At 53.0% G+C, this 23,925-nt stretch overlaps 1 protein-coding gene across 1 annotated transcript; it reads right to left on the bottom strand.

Annotated features, from left to right (window-relative positions):
• Window positions 1-15,387: 15,387 nt before the first annotated feature.
• On the bottom strand, window positions 15,388-23,925 carry LOC102935880 (glucose-6-phosphatase catalytic subunit 1). The gene is made up of 5 exons (XM_007054743.3): window positions 23,598-23,925; window positions 22,184-22,293; window positions 18,717-18,822; window positions 17,804-17,919; window positions 15,388-16,677 (listed from the first exon to the last, which is right to left on the bottom strand). Exons 1-5 carry the CDS (start codon window positions 23,825-23,827, stop codon window positions 16,166-16,168), a joined length of 1,074 nt encoding a protein of 357 aa, XP_007054805.2. The 5' UTR covers window positions 23,828-23,925; the 3' UTR covers window positions 15,388-16,165.

Below are 23,925 nucleotides of genomic sequence, written 5' to 3'. Positions count from 1 at the left end.
TAATAATAAAATACAGCCCCAAGCCAATCATGTCCTCAAGGAATCAATTCTGAAGCACTTAGAGGAGAGGAAAATGATCAGGAACAGTCAGCATGGATTCACCAATGGCAAGTCATGCCTGACTAATCTAATTGCCTTCTTTGTCGAGATAACTGGCTCTGTGGATAAGGGGAAAGCAGTGGATGTGTTGTTCCTTGACTTTAGCAAAGCTTTTGACACGGTCTCCCACAGTATTCTTGCCAGCAAGTTAAAGAAGTATGGGCGGGATGAATGGACTATAAGGTGGATAGAAAGTTGGCTAGATTGTCGGGCTCAACGGGTAGTGATCAATGGCTCCATGTCTAGTTGGCAGCCGGTATCAAGTGGAGTACCCCAAAGGTCAGTCCTCGGGCCGGTTTTGTTCAATATCTTCATAAATGATCTAGAGGATAGTGTGGATTGCACCCTCAGCAAGTTTGCAGATGACACTAAACTGGGAGGAGAGGTAGATATGCTGGAGGGTAGGGATAGGATACAGAAGGACTGAGACAAATTAGAGGATTGGGCCAAAAGAAATCTGATGAGGTTCAACAAGGACAAGTGCAGAGTCCTGCACTTAGGACGGAAGAATCCACTGCACCGCTACAGACTAGGGACCGAATGGCTAGGCAGCAGTGTGGCGGTTCAATGATGAGACAGAACACAGATTTATTCAAGCAAGCAAGCTGGTCAGCTGAAATGGGCTGCTGCCTGTCAGCTTTCCACCTTCTCCTTTATTATATTTCTCCCCCCTGCACACTACCTACTTTCACCGCAAAGGAATGCATGACATTGATTAATATTCTTGTTTTTCAGCCTCTATCTACTACAATCCTAATTCTCAGGCCTTAAGGCCAAGCCAAGGAAGCTTCCCACGATTACTGTCCTTTAATCAAGTTCCCACCTTTAATCAAGTTCCCAGGGTTCATATCTGGTCCTCGTCCTTGGACGGAGCAATGTGTTGCTCCTCACAACGGTCAGGGTGTGCCCTGACTGTTTGCAGGTGGATGGACCAAACATGGGCCCTTCATCTCCCCCTTTTTGTTTAATTATACTCGGCCCTCTCATGGGAGCCGTCAATTTGCTTTTGCGAGCAATTTAACTCCCAAACAGACAAGGACATAACTCGGGGAGCTTGCCAGGGCGTATCTCTACAAAGCCGTAGCAAAGAGGGAATACATTGTACACAGCAGCAGCAAAAAATAAGCCCAATGATTATAAACACAGCATAACCGGAAAATTGTCGCAGCCAGCCTAGAGATGGCTTGTACTAGTGCAGTTAACCACACGCGCACAGGTGACATCGTTGGCCCCGGCCGGGTACGGTGTGTGGAGGGATATAGCCGTGTGAGGCAAGGTATAGTAGGCCGGGCCCCAATTAGCCATGCCAGAGTACTGGGAAGAGAGATTCGCGTAAGCAGCGAGCATCGTCTCATTCCCTATCTCCTCAGGGTGATGACAAACTGGAATAAGGCATGTACCTAACAATTCTCCGGCTTCTACAAAATTAGACAAGCAAAAGTGGGTAACATTTGCTATTGAAGCCAATCTTTCCCATATGTTATATGTCATTCGGGCCCGTAACGGGGGATGCACTTCCGAGCCAACCCCTACAGGAATTAGCAGGCACAAAAGGCATACAATCAGTACAGAGTTAGCAGTGATTTGGGCGAGAATCGCCACAAACAAAGTCTCAGGAGTCTCTGGCTGTTGGTTTGCTGCCAGTCTTCGTTGAGCCGCCGCGACCAATGCTTTTACTGCTCCCCATGTCACGGGCTGGCTTGGGGCGCTACGCCTCTTCCGTTTCCGTCCCGCCGTTGTTGACCCGGGAGGCACCGCGTTCTCCTCCAAGGTCAGCTGAAACTCCGGTATGGGGTTCGGCAGCCCCTGGCGCCATGCCATGCTGTTTCAGTGCCGGTCGCACACACCGGGCTGGAACCCACAACGGTCCTGCAGGGAGAGACACCGCAGCATATCCCCGACCCCAAGTGATTAGAGGTACTGGGCCCAGCCACTGCGGATCAGGCAGCTGACGGTAAAAGACACGCGGTCTTTCCAGTACCTCAGATTTGTGAAAATGCCGATCCGCGGGGGTCTGCTGATCTGCGTTCAGCGTTAAATTATTTAAAGTAAACAAAAGGATATGCATTTGTTGTTGAATGTCTCCTAAGGTTCGGAGACGCAGCTCCCCTTGTTTTAATTGTTTATCAAGCAAGGTTTTGAGCGTGCGATTGGCACGTTCAACAATGGCTTGGCCCGTGGAATTATAAGGGATCCCGTGTTTAAGACGGACGTCCCATCGGGCACAAAAGGTGGAGAGGGCTGTGGAGCAGTAGGCTGGGGCGTTATCTGTTTTAATCTGGCTTGGGCGACCCATAACAGAAAAACAGGCTAGCAAATGGTGAATCACTTTGGCAGTGGCTTCCCCACGCTGTGGGGTTGCCCAGAGAAATCCCGAATAAGTATCAACAGAAACATGTAAAAAGGAATAGGGGCGGAATTGTGGCACGTGAGTGACATCCATTTGCCACAGCTGATTCGCTGCGGTACCTCTAGGGTTAACGGCATAAGAAAAGGTAGGGGCAGCAGCGGCACAGTGGGGGCAGGAACGAACAATGGAACGTGCATGATCAGTAGGAATGTGAAACTGCCGGGCCAAAACTGAGGCAGACTGATGAAAAAAGGCATGGCTTTCAATGGGGTCAGAAAAAAGAGAATTTACCTGACCACGTAGCGCGCGATCGGCGCGCGCATTGCCCTCAGTGAGTGACCCAGGCAAAGGGGTGTGACTGCGAATGTGAGCAACAAAATAAGGAAAATTACGAGTGGAGATAAGATATTGCAAAGACAAAAATAGGCGAAGGAGGTCCGCATCGACCTGAGGGGTAATGAGGGCAAGGGGTAAATGATCAATCACTTGATAAACATAATGGGTGTCCACAATTAAATTAAAGGGACAATCAGCAAAAAGTTGAAAGGCCAAAATAACAGCAGCCAGTTCCGAGCGCTGCGCGGAACGCTGAGGCAGTGTAAAACGAGAATGCCAACGAGGGGGGTCACCGGACTGATAGGTGACTACACCTCGATGTGAAGAGCCATCAGTAAAAAGAGTAACAGCAGAAACAATGGGTTGAGAGTGGCTAAGACGATGAACAATTAGAGGCACCTTTTGGGTAATTACCAACCGAGGATCTTTTGGGGGGTTATAAGAAATTTCTCCCACATAATCACAAAGAGCAACCTGCCAAGCCAAAGAGGTGTGGCACAAGGAATCAAATTCACTACGGGACAAGGGGAACACAATGTCAACTAAATCAGTGCCAGTGAGTTGCACTGCACGGTGGCGGGCTTTACGAACAAGATCAGACAGGGCATCTAGATATGGGTAAATATTCCGAGGAGGAGTGGAGGAGAGGTACAGCCACTCTATGATAGAGACGGCTGTATTCGTACGGGGTACAAACAGAGCCGCAGTGGGCGTATGAGGGGTGGCAAGAAGAATCAACCGTAGGGGACGGACCTCAGGGGGTCTGTCCACAAACTGCTGACTCAATGCTGCATTAATTTGTCGAATGCAGGCAATGTGCTCTTCAGTGATGGCAATAACTGCACCCGGTGCCCGGGCTCCACGTAGGAGCTCGAACAACGGCTGCAGCATTGAGGTGGGGAGACGAAAATAGGGCCGAATCCAATTTAAATGACCCAAAATCTGTTGTAATTTAACAAGGGTTAGGGGTTGAGGTAGAGTTAGTGCCGGACGAACCGGAGCAGCATAGGTTTGTAAAACCTTATGGCCGAGGTAGTGGTAGGGATAAGAGCGTTGGATTTTTTCTGGTGCCACCAACAGGCCATTTTGGCCGAGAATTTGAGACAAAAATTCAATCTGTTGTTCCGTGACCTGGGGACCACTAAGCAAAATGTCATCCATATAATGGTAGACCTTTAGCGTAGGGTACCGGGCACGGAAAGGGGTGAGGGCCCGATCCACAAAAAGCTGACATAAGGTTGGACTATTTTGCATTCCCTGGGGTAAGACCTTCCACTGATACCTTTGAGAGGGTTGCTGATTATTATATTGTGGCACCGTAAACGCGAATTTTTCGCGATCTTGCGGGCAAAGGGGGATGGTGAAAAAACAATCTTTTAAATCTAACACACAGAGCTGATCGGTTTGAGGAATTAAATTTGGATTTGGCAAGCCAAACTGCAAGGGGCCCATAGGTTGGATGCGTTTATTTATTTCCCTTAAATCATGTAACAGCCGCCAAGCACCAGATTTTTTCTTAATAACGAACACCGGGGTGTTCCAGGGACTAGTAGAGTATTCCAAGCGCTGTGCCTGCAAATGCTGCTGCACAAGCGAATGAAGCGCTTTCAGCTTTTCTAGAGGGAGGGGCCACTGGTCAATCCAGACGGGCTCTAAGGATTGCCATACCAAGGGTAATGCGGAGGGCAATGTGGGTGAGGGAGGGTTTTGAGCCATCAGATATTAATATCGAGGGTGGTGTCCAGCTTTGTAAGTAAATCACGGCCCCAAATATTGAGGTGGACAGGGAGTACAAAAGGGCGGATAGTAGCAAGGGTACGGCCTCCCGGTTTAGAGACCGTGACCCAAGACAAACTCTGTCGCCCGGGTTTACTACCCCCGATCCCCCACAACTCTTTAGAAGGAACCGTAGGCCAACTAACCGGCCACTCCGGATCACGAATCACTGTAACGTCAGCTCCAGTGTCCACCAGCCCTGTGAAGGGAACATCATTTAAGAGAAGTGTTAACTGAGGTTTCGAGGGGCGGACTGACATTGTCAGAGCAACAAGTGGAGAGGACGCGCTGTGAGACGGCGAGTGAGACAACGTTGATCCAAAGCCGCCTCCGCCCCGAGCTCGATCCTCGGCAGCTGGCACCTGATAGGGGACTAAAATCAATTGTGCAATTGATCGTCCACGCGGGAGCGACTGTGGAAGATGAGTCCACACCTGAACCTTAACAATGCCGGTGTAGTCGGCATCAATGACTCCGGGGATGACAAAAAAGCCCTGTTTCCCAGCATGAGAGCGAGGGAGAACGAGACCCACAAAGCCGGCAGGGAGAGGTCCCGTCACCTGGGTGGGTATGGCGCAGACCTCCCCTGGCAGCCGAAAATCAGTGTCCTCCTGCATGATCAAATCAAGCCCTGCACTTCCAGCAGTCGCCGCCCTCATAGAGTCTATGGATTTTAAGGCAGAGGAACGGTTGTCTGAGTGGGAAACACCCTCGTTTGGCCCTGGGTTCGGGGGGAACCCGTTGCGCGGTTTCCCGACCCGCTACGACACTGATTAGCCCAGTGATAGCCCTTCCCACACTTGGGGCACTTCTTTGAGGGTCGAGCGGGTGCCTTTGATGAGCGGCACTCCCGCTGAAAGTGACCCTCCTTACCACAGCGGTAACAACGCTTCCCTGCCCTCCCGGTTTTTCTCAGGGCGGCAGCCAGAACTCCAGCCTTATGGGCTTGTGTGCCGATGTTCTGGCACGCCCGTAGCATGTCTGAGAGCTCTAAAATGCCAGAGACTTGCGCCGTCTGGAGAGCACGGCGGCAATCCTCATTCGCATTCTCAACCGCCAATTTTAACAGGATCTCCTGAGCGGCCACAGCATTATCCACCTGTCGGAGGATAGCCTCCTGCAATCTGTTGGTAAAATCCAGAAAGGACTCTGATGCACCCTGACGGATACTGACAAAGCTTTTTGTAGGCTTGCCTGAATCCGGGACCTTCCGGAAAGCATGCTGGGCGCAGGTGGAAATGATAGGGAAGAAGACCTGAGGGAGTTGGGTCTGCTGCTCAACGGTAGCGAACTGTCCCTCCCCTGCCAATTGCTCATAAATAACATTAACACCTGCTGCTCTATGAATCTGGGCCTGACGGTCCGCCTCCTGTCGATACTCACTGACCCAAATAACATACTGACTGGGTGACAACATCATGCGCAACAGCGCCTTCCAATCTTCAGGGATCAAGGAGTACCCACTACCTAGCCCTTCAATGAGACCACGCACAAACGTGCTAGTCAGACCGAACTCGCGAATCGCCTTCTTTACCTCTCTAACCACCGAGTAAGGCAAAGTAACCCAGGTTCCAACCGGGTTGCCCTGGTCGTCATTCTGCCAGGTCACCGGACAAACTGAGACCAGCTCAGCCAGCTCCTCTGCTGTAAGATCTGAGCGAGTCTTCGCTGCGTGAACCATTTGTTGCACCAGCGAAAGCCTCTGAGCAGATGCAGACGACCCCGTGGGGGGCCCCGAAGCATGGGGTCCTAGGGGGGGAGGGTAATCACACACCGGCTCCGGCGGGGAAGGTAAGGGAGGCGGTGGTAAAAAAGGCACTGGGGGCGAAGCAGGGAGAGGGATGGCTGCAGGAGCCGACGGCGGTGGCGGAATTGGCAGTCCCTCTATTGGCGCGAGAGAAGGTTCTTCCGAGGCGACACACTGTGTTGCATCGGTAGGAGGGGGGGTGACTGCAGGAGCCGACGGGCGTGGCGAGATCACCAGCCTCGCGACGGAGGGCCTGTCCGAGGCGACACGCTGTATCGCATCGCGGCAGAGGTGCCAGGCATGTAGAGCCTGCACGGGCGCCCGAGGTTCTTCATGCAATGTCTGGCCCAACCGCTCCCAGTCCGCTAGCTTAAGGGTTCCGGCTTCAGGGTACCACGGGCACTGGGCACTCACCTCCTGTAACAGGAGAGTGAGTTCTCGAGTGGGGCAGACATGCTGAGCCTTACGCAGCAAATACTGTAGCTCAGTGCGATGTTGCACTTGCAAAGCAGAGAGGGAACTTCCCATACTTACCACAACGAAAAATACTCACCGGGATCCACGAAGCGGATGAGTGACGCGTCTGAAACCCTTGCCGGGCGAGGTGAGTGCTGAGGGCCCCACGTTTGGGCGCCAGTTGTGGCGGTTCAATGATGAGACAGAACACAGATTTATTCAAGCAAGCAAGCTGGTCAGCTGAAATGGGCTGCTGCCTGTCAGCTTTCCACCTTCTCCTTTATTATATTTCTCCCCCCTGCACACTACCTACTTTCACCGCAAAGGAATGCATGACATTGATTAATATTCTTGTTTTTCAGCCTCTATCTACTACAATCCTAATTCTCAGGCCTTAAGGCCAAGCCAAGGAAGCTTCCCACGATTACTGTCCTTTAATCAAGTTCCCACCTTTAATCAAGTTCCCAGGGTTCATATCTGGTCCTCGTCCTTGGACGGAGCAATGTGTTGCTCCTCACAACGGTCAGGGTGTGCCCTGACTGTTTGCAGGTGGATGGACCAAACATGGGCCCTTCACAGCAGTTCTGCAGAAAAGGACCTAGGGGTTACAGTGGACGAGAAGCTGGATATGAGTCAACAGTGTGCCCTTGTTGCCAAGAAGGCCAATGGCATTTTGGGCTGTATAAGTAGGGGCATTGCCAGCAGATCGAGGGACGTGATCGTTCCCCTCTATTCGACATTGGTGAGGCCTCATCTGGAGTATTGTGTCCAGTTTTGGGCCCCACACTACAAGAAGGATGTGGAAAAATTGGAAAACGTCTAGCGGAGGGCAACAAAAATGATTAGGGGACTGGAACACATGACTTATGAGGAGAGGCTGAGGGAACTGGGATTGTTTAGTCTGCGGAAGAGAAGAATGAGGGGGGATTTGATAGCTGCTTTCAACTACCTGAAAGGGGGTTCCAAAGAGGATGGATCTAGACTGTTCTAAGGGGTAGCAGATGACAGAAGGAGGAGTAATGGTCTCAAGTTGCAGTGGAGGAGGTTTAGGTTGGATATTAGGAAAAACTTTTTCACTAGGCGGGTGGTGAAACACTGGAATGCGTTACCTAGGGAGGTGGTGGAATCTCCTTCCTTAGAAGTTTTTAAGGTCAGGCTTGACAAAGCCTTGGCTGGGATGATTTATTTGGGGATTGGTCCTGCTTTGAGCAGGGGCTTGGACTAGATGACCTCCTGAGGTCCCTTCCAACCCTGATATTCTATGATTCTATGTCCAGAACTCCAGGGGCAGCATATCTGCCAAGTGAGCCCCCAGCTGACTGACAGCTAGGCGCTGCACTGAGTTCTTCTTTATGTATCGTAGAGCAGCTGCCTACGGGGAGCTGAACTCTGGAACTCTTTCACCTGCAAGGAAGGGAGGAGAGAACCTCTCCCATTGTCCGAGTTGGACGGAGGGTTTCCTGCAATGCAGTACAGTGGGAGGACTCCATGGCTGTCTTACAATGGGATGCCACGTGACTGATCAGAGCCCAGGACCATCTGTCCCATGGAAAGCGTTCTTCAGCTCACCTCTTGAGCCCCCTTGCCCTACTATTACGAAACCCACCCATCCTTAAAAGAACATTTAACTTTTCTTAGCCCTTTCCCTTGTTCCAAGTGGGACATTCGCACTGGAGCAAATGTACAAAAGAAGGGCGTTCACACCCGAAGGTCCAAAGCCTGCCCATCGCCAGGACACCTGTGCAGCCCCACTGCACTTTGGAATTGCTTAATACGCTTGTCATTACTGGGCCTGTGTTTTGCACCTGGCCTAAGGCACCCTGGTGCTGTGTATTCTGACCCCAAAACTTCCACACACCTCCGCCCATTAGCTATACCCAAAATTACAGAGTAGCCCTAAGGGTGTTGAATGTGAACCAGCATTATGACTAAGCCCTTGAAAATAGCCAGTATTTCTAAATCCTTCAGCCCAAAGCAAGGAGTTCCAGCTGGGCCATTCCCTCTCAGCTCCGCGCAGGCTGCGAGGCTGAGATCTGAGCAATCAGGAGGGGACCCTGGCCCTGAGCAGATTAATGCCCCAAGGATGGCTCCATTTTCCACACTGGCCTTCTCTAGTGAATTTGCTTTGCAGCTGATCTGATCTGGGGACAAGCTCTGGGAGCTAAATCCCTCTCCTAGCCTTCAGCATTAACTGTTAAATGACGCAGGCAGCCCAGCAGTTGAGCTCAGGCCCTAGGGGCTCTCTCGGCCCTTCTGCTGGGCAATACCCAAGCCGGGCAGGAACCTGTATTTGTTAAGATTTCACTAACTACCAGTGGCTGGGGGATTCCTAGATTCCAAGGCCAGAAGGGACCACGGTGATCATCTTGTCTGGCCCCCTGTGTAACCCCAGCCACAGAATTTCCCCCAAATAATTCCTTTTGAACTAGAGCAGATCTTGCAAAAAAAAATCCAATCTTGATTTAAAAATGGCCAGTGCTGGAGAATCCACCACGATCTTTGGTAAATTGTTCCAGTGGTTAGTTACTCTTGCATGCAAAATCACCCACCTTCTTTCCAGTCTGAATTTGTCTAGCTTCAACTTCCAGCCAGGGGATTGAGTTAGACCTTTGTCTGCCAGATTGAAGGGCCCATTATCAAATATTCATGCCTCCTGTAGGTACCGGCAGACTCTGATCAAGTCACCTCCAACCTTCTCGTTGTCAGGCTAACGAGACTGAGTTCCTGGGATCTCTCACTCTAAGGCTAGTTTTCTGATCCTTTCATCATTCTCGGGGCTCTTTCATTCTTTGCAAACCCCTGGCTGCCCAGCAGAGACGAGGCCAGGGCCCTTTGGCTCCTGATCGCTCTACCCGGGGTACTGAGCTGGCCCCCATCCATCAGGTATCTGGGCACATGCCAGTCATGACTGTGTTTGTGCTCACAGCCCCACAAGGAAGGCTGGGATGTTGTCCCCACTGCACAGCTGGGAACGACCCGAGGTACAGAGCAGCTGAGGGACTGGCCCAAGCTCACACAGGGAGTCTGTGGCAGGGCAGGGAAGTGAACCCAGATCTCCCAAGCCCTAGGCTGGTGCCCTGACCCCTGGGCCACCCCTGTTCTCACAGCTGCCAGGATCTCCGACCTCACCGGGCACTGGAGGGCGGGAGCCTCTGCCTGGTCCATGGGCCTGGAGGGCCGGGCACTGGCCCCTGGGAATTTTACCTCAGGATTTTAAATTCTAACCCGCCGACGTCTCCAGGGCAACCCGCCCCTCCGATTCCATGGGGTGGTTTGTGATTGCATGGGGAACAGGGGGCTGAGGGTGAGGAGAACTCTCCTGCCAGCCAGAGGCTGGGCCAGCCCTGCAGCTGCCTCGCCACAGGTGCCTCTGCAGGAATGGGGCTGAGAGCTGAGGGGGGGAACCTGCCCCCACCTGGGGCGTGTCCAGGATACAGCCAGCCCCTGCTCTGGCACCCAGCGCACCCCCCCAGCAGCCACAGTGTACAGGGGCGGGGTTCACACCTGCAGTCCCACACACACGGCGCTGGCCTGGCACTCAGCCCCTGAGTCTATGGAGTTTCCTGGAAGCAGCAGCCGGCTGCCAGGATGGATTATTGCTGACAAGAAGCGTTTTCTTGGCAAGTGGCAGGAGCTGGGGTGCAGGCTGTGGGTTGGGCCAGGGGCAGACCCGCCCTGGGGACGCTCGGTGCTGGCTACGCTGCTGTACTTGGAGAAACAAAATCAGAAGCTAATGGTCATTAGACTGATTAAAAATAAACAGCCAGATCCTGTCTGGTGTAAACTGACGTAGTAACGCTGCCCGAACAGAGCCACGCCGATGTGCGCTGTCCCTGGCTCTGCCTCTGGGAGAGCGATCGGCCTGGCTACGTTACAATAACAGGTTATTTATTAATTAGCTTGTGAGCTCTTTACGGCCGGCACCAGCTTCTCATTCTGCCCATGATCAGCGCCTAGCACAGTAGAGTCCTGGTCCAGGAGTGGGGTGCCTCGGAGTTATTGCACTACAAATAAACAGTAATATGGGTGGCCTCTACCTTGGCACCTGGCACCAGGGGGAGACCTGGCCGCTGCTTTGCAGTTTCTAAAATATATTTGATGTATTCATTTGCTATTTAACACCAACAAGAGGAGAGACAAGAAAATAAATTAGAAAGGTTCCATGGCTCCGGTTCACAAAGCCCACTGTGACGGGCTGGATCATAGAAACCCCCTGGGAGCTGCCACCTGATGTGCCAAGACTACTTCTGCTCCTGCTTTCCTGCCCTGTCAGCTTAGGACTCCAGCACCCTGCCTGGTTTGAGCCAGACCCGCTAGCCTGCTGCAAACCCAGACCCAGGTCTGAACCACGTCCCCTAACAGCTGTAGGCTCAATTGAAAGCAGCTTATAGAAGTGTTCCTGCCTTTAACACTCAGATGCCCAACTCCTAATGGGGTCCAAACCCCAAATAAATCCATTTTACCCTGTATAAAGTTTATACAGGGTAAACTCATAAATTGTTCGCCCTCTATAACACTGACAGAGAGATATGCACAGCTGTTTGCCCCCCCTCCCCGAGGTATTAATACATACTCTGGGTTAATTAATAAGTAAAAAAAGTGATTTTATTAAATACAGAAAGTAGGATTTAAGTGGTTCCAAGTAGTACCAGACACAACAAAGTGAATTACTAAGCAAAATAAAATAAAACACGCAAGTCTAAGTCTAGTACAGTAATAAAAACTGAATACAGATAAAATCTCACCCTTAGAGATGTTTCAATAAGTTTCTTTCACAGACCAGACACCTTTCTAGTCTGGGCACAATCCTTTCCCCTGGTACAGCCCTTGTTCCAGCTCAGGTGGTAGCTAGGGAATTTCTCATGATGGCTGCTTCTCTTGTTCTGTTCCACCCACTTATATATCTTTTGCATAAGGTGGGAATCCGTCTCTCTGGGTTCCCACCCCTCCTTCTCAATGGAAAAGCACCAGGTTAAAGATGGATTCTAGTTCAGATGACATGGTCACATGTCCTGTGAGACCCCAAGCCTTCATTCTTCCCAGCCTGGCTTGCAGGAAGGCCTGCCTGCAAACCGAGCCATCCACAGTCAATTGTCCTGGCTGCTGGGAGCCGTCAAGATTCCAAACCACCATTAGTGGCCCACACTTTGCATAACTACAATAGGCTTTCAGAGTTATATTTCATATTTCTAGTTTCAGATACAAGAGCGATACATTTATAGAAATAGGATGACCACACTCAGGAGATTATATGCTTTGTAATGATACCTTACAAAAGACCTTTTGCATGGAGCATATTTTAGTTACATTATAGTCACACTCATCAGCATACTTTTATAAAAGCATATAGAGTGCGCCACACCCATAACCATGTGCTTCGCGCCACGCCTGTTCAGGTTAAAGATAGACAGGTACTTAAGTGCTGTCCTGGACTGGGGAGCTTTCCTGGATTAAGGTCTGTATGAACCAGTCCTGATTTGTCCAACAAAACCTGAAGAAGGGCCCTGGGTAGCTTGAAGCTTGTCTCTCTCACCAGCAGAAGTTGGCCCAATGAAAGAGATTACCTCCCTCACCTTGTCTCTCCAAAGCCCTTTAAGCACCCCAAGGCAGAGATATCCAAGTAGCTGTCTGTGGTCAGCAGATATCTGGCTCAGCACATGGGGCTTGCTCCACCCCTGGTTTCCAGCTGCTAAATTCCATTAAAAGTTAAAAATACATGCCTTTCCTACTTCCCGTTTCCCATGAAAGCAATCGCACTGGATATCATGCATGCAAGGGGAGGTGGCCCATGCGGTTGTGGGTGGAAGGGGAGATTTTCCACAGGACACTCTGTTAAGATGGGAACATTTCAGAACCCCTGCCCTGAGAATAAACAAAATACATCTGAAAAGATAAAGCAAAACATAGAGCTAATCCAAACTGGCCTGGTATTTTCAGATGCTGGATGCGGGCATGTCACTTTAACCCAGGCTCACAAAGACCCTGCTGAAGAGCAAAGCTTTCAGTAATTACTATTATCTGTATTACAGCCACACTGAGAGGCCCAGGGCTCCCTGCTGCAGACACACTCTGAGAGACAGTCGCTTCCCCAGAGAAGTTACACTCTAAATAGACGCGGCAGGGAGAAAGAGGGTTAGTATTATTCCATTCCACAAAGGGGAGCCACAGCCCGAAGTGGCGGGCCCATGGGCATACGAGCAGTGTCAGAACTGGGAATTGAAGCTAGACCTCCAAGCCCCAGGCCCATGGCTTAACCACGAACCCATCCTTCTCCTGTTTGCTTTTGGCGGGTGATGGAGACATGCAAGGCCAGTGCTACTCATCCCTTCTCATTACAGCTCCTGCTCCTCCTCCATCAAAATCCCAGATCCTTTGGGGTTTTTTAAATGAAAGAGAAGGACCAAGAGAAGGTGAATGGGCTGTGATCGCTATGGCTCTGCAGCGAGCTCAGAGCCCCTGCATGCTGCTTGCCATGTCCTGGTATCAGAAGCAGGAGTGGAATCCTAAGTGTTGTACTTTCTCTTTCAGCAGGAGTGCATCCTTCATAGCCCAGACCAACAAGTTAGACAGTTTAATGGCATCACATAAAATGTACTGGATTAAATTCTACTGTCTGTAATAGCACATTCTCTGCAAAAAACAAGCCTCTCACACAAGACGTGTCGGAATTAGGGCAAGGAAGGACTGGGGTGGGCAGGGAATAGCACGTGTAGCCTCTGGGGCTGAACGGAAGGGGTACCTTGTACAGTTTTGGAGCAATAACTGGGACTAATTGGCTTAACTGAGTGTTGGTGGCTGCGACACAGGGCTTTAGATGGGTGTAGGCATAGGAATGGGGGCTCTGAGAGCAGTGCGGGAACTCCCTCCCTTGGCGTGAAAGCGCGGATACAAGCTGACAAACACAGAAATGCCGTGTTGTGCACAGTGACAAAGTCCACTGTCCTGAGACAGAGAGCTGCTGAGGCCAGGGGCCTGCTTTGGGCAGCTACAGCTGGTGTGTGAATTTGAGTGTTGAGTTCCTGGGGAGCTCTGCGTGCTCTGACCCCTATGATGGCAGCCAAGAGGGATCAGCCCATTTCACACATTCCACAAAAATACATGAACTGCAGATCAAAGGGCTGAACTGTCCTTTTCTAAACGGGATTTATTTTAAATTGAATCACGTTGAACCAGGACTTTTAACAATCGAGTTAGTGGCGGGGATGAGCCAAGTTCAGCACCTTTGTCTAGTCCGCAGCAAACCCTTCCTAAAGCCCAGGTCTCAGAGGGGGCAGCCAGGGACATGCCAGAAGGCTGGTGCCGAGCTGTGTGACACCGAATGTCCCATCTCCCCCAGGGGCCCAACAGACAATGTGACCCTGGTGATGAAGCACAATAATTCCAGCCCCTACCCTCGTCCATCCCGGGACTGCTTCCCCTTTGTGCTCTGTTTAACTCAGGGTATGTCTACACTACGAAATTAGGTCGGTTTTATAGAAGGCGATCTTTAGAAAGCCATTTTATACAGTCAGTCGTGTATGTCCCCACTAAGCGCAGTAGGTCAGCGGAGGGGGCTGGGCTGCCAGCCCCGGAGACTGACTCTTACCCCTCCAGCATGCACAGCCCAGCGAGCATCCCCCGCCCACTGCCCCGCAGAGGAGCCCTGACATGCCCAGATTTCCCCGTGTCCGCCCCACTCCCAGTGGAGAGGCCCAGCCCCAGCCCAAGAGGCAGGCTTGCTGAGCCAGAGAGACCTGAACCAGGAGGCGAGGCTGTCTGACAGCTGACGTGCCTGTGCCCAGGCCCCTGGTAATGCTCAGGAGCAGCGTGGGAATAGCTCAGTTGATCAGACTGAAACAGCAGTTCCACGGGTCTGAGTGGCTGTTACCCGCCCTTCCCTGGAACCAGCGCAGCTCTGCAGCCGCTGCGCGTCCCTGCCTTTCCTGAGCTGCGCGGACCTGGGTTCCGGACCTGGCCCCTTCACTTCAGGGGAGAACAAAGACGTCTGTTCCAGCTCTGGGCTGTCAATCACGCCAGCTCCACAATGAACCTTGCAGTGCCAGGGCAGGGTCTAGGACCCACCAAGAGTTCGTGCTTTTCCAGGTTTGTTTCCATCCCAGCACCACAAAGAAGTGGGGCTCACACAGCGATTGATTCTGTACAAACCCCCTTCCTGAGCCTGCATGGAGGACGGGACACTGCTCTTGCCAGTGAGGTCCCGTCTGTGAATTCCTTGCTCCTCTTGCCGGTGGGATGGCCAGGTAAACAGACGCGAGCTGGTTTAACCAGTGACCAATAAAGCAAAGAGCAAGGTAATAAGTGCGAGTCGCTGACTGAGTGATCCCATGGCACTGAGCCTCTGCCCCCACCCCCGGACAGTCCTATGCCAGCAGTGTTTGGCAGTATTTGTGGGGAGCGGGGTGGCCAATAGGGACTTTGTAGGAGGGTCCAGTTATCTTCCTCCATCGTTTTAAAGTGTGTCTGGCAGGGGATAGGTTAGCAGCATCCAGAGAGGGGGCTGGATTCCCCCAGGAGCAGCAAAACGTCCCCTGTCAATCCAAACACCACTCATGGGAGAGTCACCCCCACTCAGCGCCCCCACTCCGGGCCAATCTGTGGCTAAGACGTACAAAGGACTCATGGCTGGTAATGAAATACAGCTCAGGCTTTAATAAAACACCCCACTTATATACAGACACCCCCCCACACACACATCACTGTTTCACATTAAGGTAATTGCAGGACACTGGGTACTTAGTGGGACACAGAGGCCAGTGAGCCCCAGGGTGTGGGTACGTGCCAGCCTTTCTGCCACGTGCCCTCGCTTTGTCTCCTAACCTAGCTCCCCCACAAACAGCCTCTGCCCTCCATGGGGCGCTGTCTGAGGAATCCTCCGGGGACCACGTGCAGAAGCGAGCGCCCTGTGGCCCAGAGAATGCCAGTCTCCCTCTCTCACCGCACGTCAAGGGGAGGCAGCAAAGCCAGGCTGTGCCCTCATGAGCGCTGGCACGACCCGCGGGGGAAACGACCACACTTTCCGGAGGCTCCTGCCTGCCGCGCGCTGACTCCCAGGCCCCACTGCTGAGCCATCTGCAGAGCCAGAGTCTGGGCTGGCTCATCGTGTGCCCTGCACATCGACTGTGGTCTGTAACATAGGCAGCAGCGCTACTGCATGAGCCAGACAGGAGCACCCCCTGGCCGAGCGAGCAGGAGCAGGGCTGGTCTGGTCTCTGGACACAGTCGCTCTCCGCAGGTCTAGCAAGGAGAGCGCACTGGAAAGGGCTTGTGCTGAGCCAGTATCTGCTGACTCAGGACCCAGCTCTAGCATTTGGACCCAGAGACATGGGGGAGCTGAGGGTCCTAAGCCTCTGCTCCTGGGACATGTCACATGTCGTGTGCATAAATACCCAAGTCCCTTCCTTCTATAAAGCTTTCTTATCCTGTTGGCTCAGGACCTGGGCGACGCAGTAGGGGATGAGGCCGGCGGCAGCCACGGGCACGGCCGCGCTCTTGCAGAAGGACAGGACGTAAAACAGCAGCTCCACCTTGGCGGGAGGCTTGAAGGAGTCGAAGAGGTGCAGGAGGAGGAGCGAGGCCACGATGCAGCTCAGGCGGAAGGGCAGCTGCTGGCCCATTTTCCCTTTGCAGCTCTCCAGGTACATCTGGGAGTTGAGGGCCAGCCCCAGCCCAAACAGGATCCCCAGGTTCCTGAGGAGGCCGGCGAAGGGGGTGGTGTCAATGTGGACCCACTCCGGCCGGTCACACCACCTCTTGGCTTTCTCCAGGGTCCACAGCAGGTCAACACCGAGAGCCTTCAGCAGCAGGTAGAACCCCAGGGCGAAGCTGAACAGGATGAGGGTGGTGCCCAGGTACCTCCGGAGACTGGCGTTGTAGATGGCGGGGATGTGCCGGAAAGCTTCAGCCACTGCCATGCCTGCAGGGAACAGAGCGTGAGAGGAGAAACAACCCGTCAGAGCGAGGAACCTGGTGCGCAGAGATGGAGCCACAGGGCTCCCAAGACAATCAGGGGCGGGAGGACAGCTGTGGTGGAGCATCGCTCCTGAGGGCAGCCGCCCCAAGGGTCGTCACAGAGCCAACTAACGACTCTCTGCACGGCCACCTCCCTGGGAATGAGCAGCATCAGGTGGCAGTGCCCACTGTGGGCACAGAGAGGCAACCTTAACCACCCATCTCTCCCTAGGCTAAGATCCCCTCCTCCTAGTGCCAAGCCCTCTGTGCCCACACCTCCAGACAATGCTTGCTGGCGGTAAAACCTGCCAGCGATGGGAACGAGTCTGCTACTGTTCTGTCTGGCTGAGCTGGGTTACCGCACTGCAGAGCCTGGGGAACAAGGGCTTTGCAAAGGCATGTTCCTAGGGCACGGGGTGTGGGATTACCAGTGCAGCACAGTGCTGCCTAGCCACAGCGTCCACCTCAGGGTCTGTCCTGTGATAGTTCACTCGATGCAACGCACTGCACAGGACACCGGATACAGAACTGGAGAGCGTTCCGCGAAGGGTCATGGGAACGAGGAAAGGCTTAGAAAACAGGCCAGATAGAGAGACTCAGAGAGCTCGATCCATCTACACTCGTTTGAAAGAGCAGGTTTAGGGGTGACTTGACCACAGTCTATAAGTATCTATGTGGGGAACAAATACTTGGTAATAGACTCAGTCCAGCAGACAAAGGCCTAACATGATCCAATGGCTGGAAGTTGAAGCGAGACAAATGCGGACTGGAAATAAGGTGTACGTGTCTAACGGTGGGAGTAATTAGCCACTGGAACAATTTCCCCGGGGGCGTGGTAGATTCTCCCTCACTGGCAATTTTAAAATCTAGATTGGATGTTTTTAAATAGACCGGCTCTAGCTCAAAGGGAAGGATTGTGGGGCAGTCCCAGGTCCTGTGTTATGCAAGGGGGCAGACTAGCTGAGAATAATGGTCCCTTCTGGCCTTGGCGTCTAGGAACAGCTGGCGGGTGGCCCCTGCGCCCATTGCTCCGAGTGACAGTAACAGTGCGGTTTGTACAGGGAGAGGCGACGGTGCACGCCATCACTGACCTGAGATGACCCCTGCGATGACTTGGTGAGGAAAATGGGCAGCAATGAAGACTCGAGACAAACAGACGCAGACCTGGACAGCCCAGAATCCTGCCCACAGCGCTGTCCGCAAGAACCTGCAGCAGGGAGACATTCGGGTGAGACACAAAGGTCAGCAGAGCACGGCCTGCGCAAGGCCACCCCGCGGCTTTCCCTGCCTCCTCCAGCGGGGAGCAGGGAGGCTGGGATCTCAGACGTCTCTCCCTGCTGGCAGTGGCTGAAGTTCCAGCGGGTGGAGAAGCGGGAGGGTCACATTATAAAGTCCTGACTGCCAGGCACAGAATGGAAAGTGGCATTAAACAGCCCCTGCGGGGTGGGTAGAGGTTCAGAACCAGGGATTTGCCCAGGAGGGGTCCAAACGCGCTTGGAGCTGGCCTCCCTCTGCTCCCACTCACAGCAGCTGCAAAACTCCCATTGCCTTCAGTGGGGCAGAGCTCAGACGCTGCAGAGCTCCTCTGATCACCCCCCTCCCCATACCCGTTGTGGCCTCATCCAAAGACTCCCATCAACTTCAGTGGGCTTTGGATCAGGTCTTAGCCCAGGGCCTTCACTTCCTTCCCAGCCATTGAAGCAGGCACTCGTCTTGGGGAGGCATGAGATGCGATTCTCTTTATCTAGGCGTTGGTTGGCTTAGCTGCCAGGGGGATCAGTGCTCACGCAGTTATTCAAACCCTTCTAAAACCCTGTGTCTGTGTGTGCGTTGGGGTGTTTGAGCACGTAGCGCTGCCGGCCTCCTGCAGCAGTGAATTCCACAGCTCCGCTGCACGCTGCATGAAGACTCATTTCCTTTGGTTCAAAACGCACCTCCCTCAGGCCTCAGGGCACCCTACTGACCCTGCAGACACAGGCGCGCAACAGTCTGAACCCTGCTTACTGGTCTTTAATCGTCAGCTGCTTCTTCCCCAGAGCAATGGACAGAATGGCCGTCACCATCACATAGTAAACTCCTGCAGAGCCCATCGCATGGCCAGAGGGACTCCCTAGGGGAGAGAAAACACCTGCGTTACACCTCCCCAGGTTGTTCCTTGCCCTGGTCACTAACAGCAACCTCCTACCGGGTGCCTAGAGCGCTGGGATCACCCAGACTAAAGGCCAAGAGCCGGCATCAGCCCAGCCCGGCATAGCTGGCTGCGCAGGGCGCGAGGGAATTGACAGGGGAGGGGCAGGCACAGAGGGAATCCCCCAAGTGAGGCACTGGAGGGGGGTGTCCTTACCAGAACCAGGGGTGCGTAGGAGGGGAAATGAGGTGGAAAGGGAAGTCGCTCAGCAAGGGGAGTGATCCCGCAGCGCTAGCATGAGCCCAGGGGCGCGCTACAAGATTTCTCAGGGTCTGTGCACAGCCACTCCCAGGCCCAGCTCCCCACGACACCTGGCATTAGGGAGCCATTTTGGTAATAGTGCCAGAATACTTGGCACTTGTGCGGACAGAGCCGCCCGCTACGTATTACCCCGCACACTAGTCCCCTGCAGAGACCAGCCCCGGCACTCCACAGACGTTGGCCTGGTCTTCACGGCATGCTCCGGCCCGTTTTCCCCCTTCCCACGGTGCGTGTTCCCACCTCCACACCCCGCTATCAGCACCGCCCGGCAAGGCAGCCACCACGCTCTGAGCTAGGGGCAGACCACCCAGTCCCCGTTATCCACGGTTGCCCAAGGCTACAGAAAGCACCAGTGGTAGAGGCGGCATTAGGCTGCAAGGATCCTGGCTCCTAGTCCCATGCTCAAGACCACCTGGCTTTCTGCTCTAGCCACAGACCCCCCTCAGCAGGCAGAGGGAACGGACAGGCACATAGCACCGGAGAGACAAGGCAGGGGACGTAACGGCTTTTATTGGACCAACTTCCGTTGGGGAGCGAGACAAGCTGTCGAGATACACACAGCTCTTCTTCGGGTCTTCGTCTTCCAAAGGGCCCTGAGTAGCTCGAGACCTTGTCTCTCACCAACAGACGTTGGTGCAATAAAAGGAATTAACCCCCCCCCCCCCCCCCCACCTTGTCTTGTAATATCCTGGGACAGACACGGCTACAACACTGCACACACAGCACTGGAACAGCCCATCCAGTAGAGAGCAGTAGTGAACGTGTGTGAGCTCGCACGTGTGTGTGTTTGACAGTGTATGTGTACACACACGCACAAAACAGCTGGCATGAGCAAAGCCCCAGTGGTTGCAATATACACAGCATGCCTCTGATCCGGGCCTGAGCCTGCACCACCCTGGCTTCCTACTGAGGTTTGCAACAAGCTTCTAATTCCAGCATAGGTCAAGGGTCCCCCTGCAAACAAAATCTGCACTGGTACTGGATTAGTCCGCTCTTTTTCTGGAAGGAAAGATGGCCTCTCTCCTGGGTTGGGCAGATACTGAGGGCAGACAGGCCTCTGTCACACACGGGAAGGTATTTGTTCTTAATTTCGGTAGCTATAGGGTCGGAGCAAAGGTTTCTTCTACAGAGCCTAAATTTAGCCTAAAAGGGAGGTTTTGCATACATTGACCTGTTTCACCCCAGCAGCAAGGCGAGATTGGCCTGCCCCTAACTGCTGACAGGGAAAAATCTGCACTTCCAATGTCTCCCTTTCTCCAGTGTCCAGGAAATGCTTAAGGACAGCAGCTGTGTCCAACACTCAAGCTTGTGCTAAACCACTCCGCACAGCGGCACCCCCGGGCTTTGGTGAGTTTAAAATGAATTAGTTAAACTGCATTAAGCCCCTGTGTGGACGTTCTCAATCAGAATAAAAAGTTGCCTTCATTCAATTTAATTTAATTAATTTTGGAAGTCAGTTAAGCTTAAACTCTCATTCAGAATTAGTTTACCTTAATTCAGTTTATGTTAATTTACTTCCAAAATTAACTAAATGTAACGGAATTAAGACGATTTAATTCTGAATGGGAGTGTCCACCCAGGGGTTTAATGCAGGTTAACTAATCCAAGTGCTTTGGAGACAGGATTAGAATGCACCATGATCTTGAGAAACTGGAGACTTGGTGTGAAGTCAATGAGATGAGATTCAAGAAAGACGTGCAAAGTTCTGTGTTTAGCAAGGAAAAGACAAATGCAAAATGGGGAATAACCAGCTGGGCAGCAATACTGAGGGAAAAGATCTGGGGGTCAGAGTGGCTCACACACTGAATATGAGTCAGCAACGTGATGCTGTTGTGAAAAAGGCAAATGTAATTCTTGGTTGTATTAACAGGAGTGTTGTCTGTAAAGGATGACCATGCGTCCCGTTTTGGCTGGGACAGTTCCATTTTAACGCCCCGTCCCGGCCATGACTCATACTTCGGGACTTGATCGGTTGGCAAGAGCCAATGGGACAATTGCCCAATTTTGTCAAAAAAGCGAGGTGTGGTATGGAGGAGCATGGGGGCGGGGCAAGGGGAGGGGTAAGCAGAGATGCCAGCCCCACGCAGGGGGGGAGGCAGGGCTCCCTTGGGGGGGCCAGCACGGTTCTAGCGACAAACAACAGTCTCATGGGGGGCAGGGCAGGGGGCTTGGGCCAGCCCCACGCAGTGTCCTGATTTCCCTTTGGGAAATATGGTCACCCTATGTATCGAAGACCCAGGAGGTAATTATCCTGCTTTACTTGGCACCAGGAGTTCTCAGCAGAAGTCCTGTGTCCAGTTTTGGGCACCACACTTTAAGAAAGATGTGAACAAATTGGAGAGACCCCAGAGCAGAGCAACAAAAATTATCAGAGGTTTAGAAAAAGAATCAGATAAATTCAGGGAGGATCGGTCCATCAATGGCTTTTAGCCAGGGTGGCAGGGATGGTGTCCCTAGCCTCTGTTTGCCAGAAGCTGGGAACGGGTGACATGGGATGGATCACTTGATGATTCCCTGTTCTGTCCATTCCCTCTGGGGCACCTGGCATTGGCCACTGTCGGAAGACAGGACACTGGGCTGGATGGGCCTTTGGTCTGACCCAGTCTGGCCGTTCTTATGTTCTAGAAGACCTGATCTATGAGGAAAGGTTGAAAGAACTGGGCATGTTTAGTGTAGAGAAGAGAAGGCTGAGGGGGGACCTGAAAACAGTCTTCACATTTGTAAAAGGACATATGCAGAGGACAGTCGTTCTCCATGTCCTTCGCGGGTGGCACAAGAAGTAGGTGGCTTAGTTTGCAGCAAGGGTTAGGGTTAGGGTGGACATTAGAACAATATTTCGAACTAGGATAGTTAAGCCGTGGAGCAGGTTAGGACATCCCCTCCCCTTCTTCCCAGCAGGTCCCTCCGCCCTGATAAATGCCAATCCCACGCCCTCCTGCTGCAGTGGAAGATGCCTCCCCTCCTTGTGTATAATGTGAAGCATGACTCTGCCAAATTACTCCTCTCTCTAGATGTGTCTCACCTGGGCCGGTCTCGCAGGTGAGGGGGAACTGCTGGATCACAGGGGTGGAGGTGTTGCCATAGTAACCGGTCTCCCGGACCCACCAGTAGGGTCTCTGCCCAAAGAGGATCCTGAAATGCAAGAATAAAAGTGTCTCTAGTTGCCTCGGGCACAAGAGCAGAAAAGCAAGGACACAGCTCATCAGCTCTGGCCCAGGTTGGGGCAGGGGCTGCAAGAATCGGGGATCCCCAGTTCCAGGCCGGTTGACTTCAGTCCAAGCTTGGGGCACACAGCTGGGTTCTGCTCCGTGCGTACAGGAACCGGCACCTGCTGCATGCTGACCCAGGAGCCAATTCCCCCCTTTCCTTGATGGTGCAGCAGGGCACAGGAGATGTTAAATCTACTAGTGATGGGCTGCTTCTCCCCGGGCACGAACCAGAGATACAGCCCGTGCCCTCACGCTGGCTGACCCACCATCCCCCCAGCCCAGCCCAGCCCATGCCTCCTTGTCTCCAGAGGCAACTCCATCACCACACCCAATCTCGCCCTTCCCCCATGGGTCAGAGCCCCACAGTAACCGCAAGTCTGGAGAAGGGCACTCGCCATAAATGCAGCACCTAGGACCGGATGGCTGACACCCGGTGCTGGGTCCAGCTCCCATGCTCACTCACACCCCGGGCTCATGCCCCAGGCATTCTCCCTGCTGCTTTCTGTCATGAGCTATACAAAGATTCACGTGGCTTTAAAAAGGGTTACGATTTTAGATGGCACTCTGCATCCATCGACCTCAAAGCACTTGTTGTATTACAGAAGGGGAAACTGAGGCTACCTTGCCCCATATCACACTGTCGGTCAGCAGCATCTCCGTGTCCCAGGTAAGCCCCGTAGCCCCAGCACCACATGGACACTCACAGGAAAATAAATGCAGTTAAACATAAGCCCCTCTCTGCAGTGATACAAGCATGACCCTATTTGCAACGTGTGGCACCTCTGGCTAGTTCAAGGGCTAGATCTCTCCCTGGCTGTTGGCAAGGAGCAGAGTGGGGAAAGTTTGGAGCCGTACCCGTGATGGAAATCGCCCAGGAGATCTTAATATATCCAGGGTTTCTTTTGTGTGACTGGGCTGTTGTGGGAGTCCTAACTGTGCACTGTACAGAATGGTCAGGAGCACCGAGAGTCGGCAGCGGTGGGTGGGTTCCCGTGGACACTGATCCATGAACCGGACGATCGATGCAGTTCAAGGCTTCACTCAGGGGCTCTGACTTGGAAGGAAATCTGTGTGCTACAGAGCTGGAGGAACTTGTCTTTGGAAAGCTCCAGCTTGGAGCCACCCTGAACCCTCTTGGTAAGCACCCACTTCACAGCCAAACAACCCCCAGCTAGCAGGGTGTGTGCAGGGCAAGCAGCAGGAACAGGACCAGCACTGGCTACTCACCACTTAAAGACCAGGTTGAGCCAGTCCCCGATCACAGCCACCCAGATCAGCTTGATGCCCACCGCCTCGCAGAGGTGGAACCAGATGGGGAAGAGGATGAAGAAGGTGTTTCGGAGGTCGGCAGCGAAGGAGATGAAGAGGAACCAGTCCTGGGAGCCCTGGTAGTGCTCCTGCAGGTAGCGAGTTGCCTGGATCCCCATGTCATGCAGGACGTTCATGCCGGCCTCCATTCTCCTTTTCTATCAACACTTCAGTATCAGCTGAGAGTGCTGAGTGAGCTCGGTCTCTCATGAGACTGCGCTGCTCTGGGGCTGCTCACTGGCTGGCT

The sequence above is a fragment of the Chelonia mydas genome, chromosome 27 (assembly GCF_015237465.2).
Source record: "Chelonia mydas isolate rCheMyd1 chromosome 27, rCheMyd1.pri.v2, whole genome shotgun sequence".
Taxonomy (NCBI): Eukaryota; Metazoa; Chordata; order Testudines; family Cheloniidae; genus Chelonia; species Chelonia mydas.
Note: the sequence above shows the minus strand (reverse complement) of the source record. Positions and strands in the feature narration are given on the sequence as shown.

Bases quoted from the DNA above. Each gene is read 5' to 3' on its own strand.
- LOC102935880 (XM_007054743.3), bottom strand. From the start codon at position 23,827: ATGGAGGCCGGCATGAACGTCCTGCATGACATGGGGATCCAGGCAACT. The intron at 18,823-22,183 runs GTGAGACACATC...TCTCTCCCCTAG, and splicing joins CACCTGCGAGACCGGCCCAG to GGAGTCCCTCTGGCCATGCG. The intron at 16,678-17,803 runs GTCAGTGATGGC...TGTTCCCTGCAG, and splicing joins CATCGCAGGGGTCATCTCAG to GCATGGCAGTGGCTGAAGCT.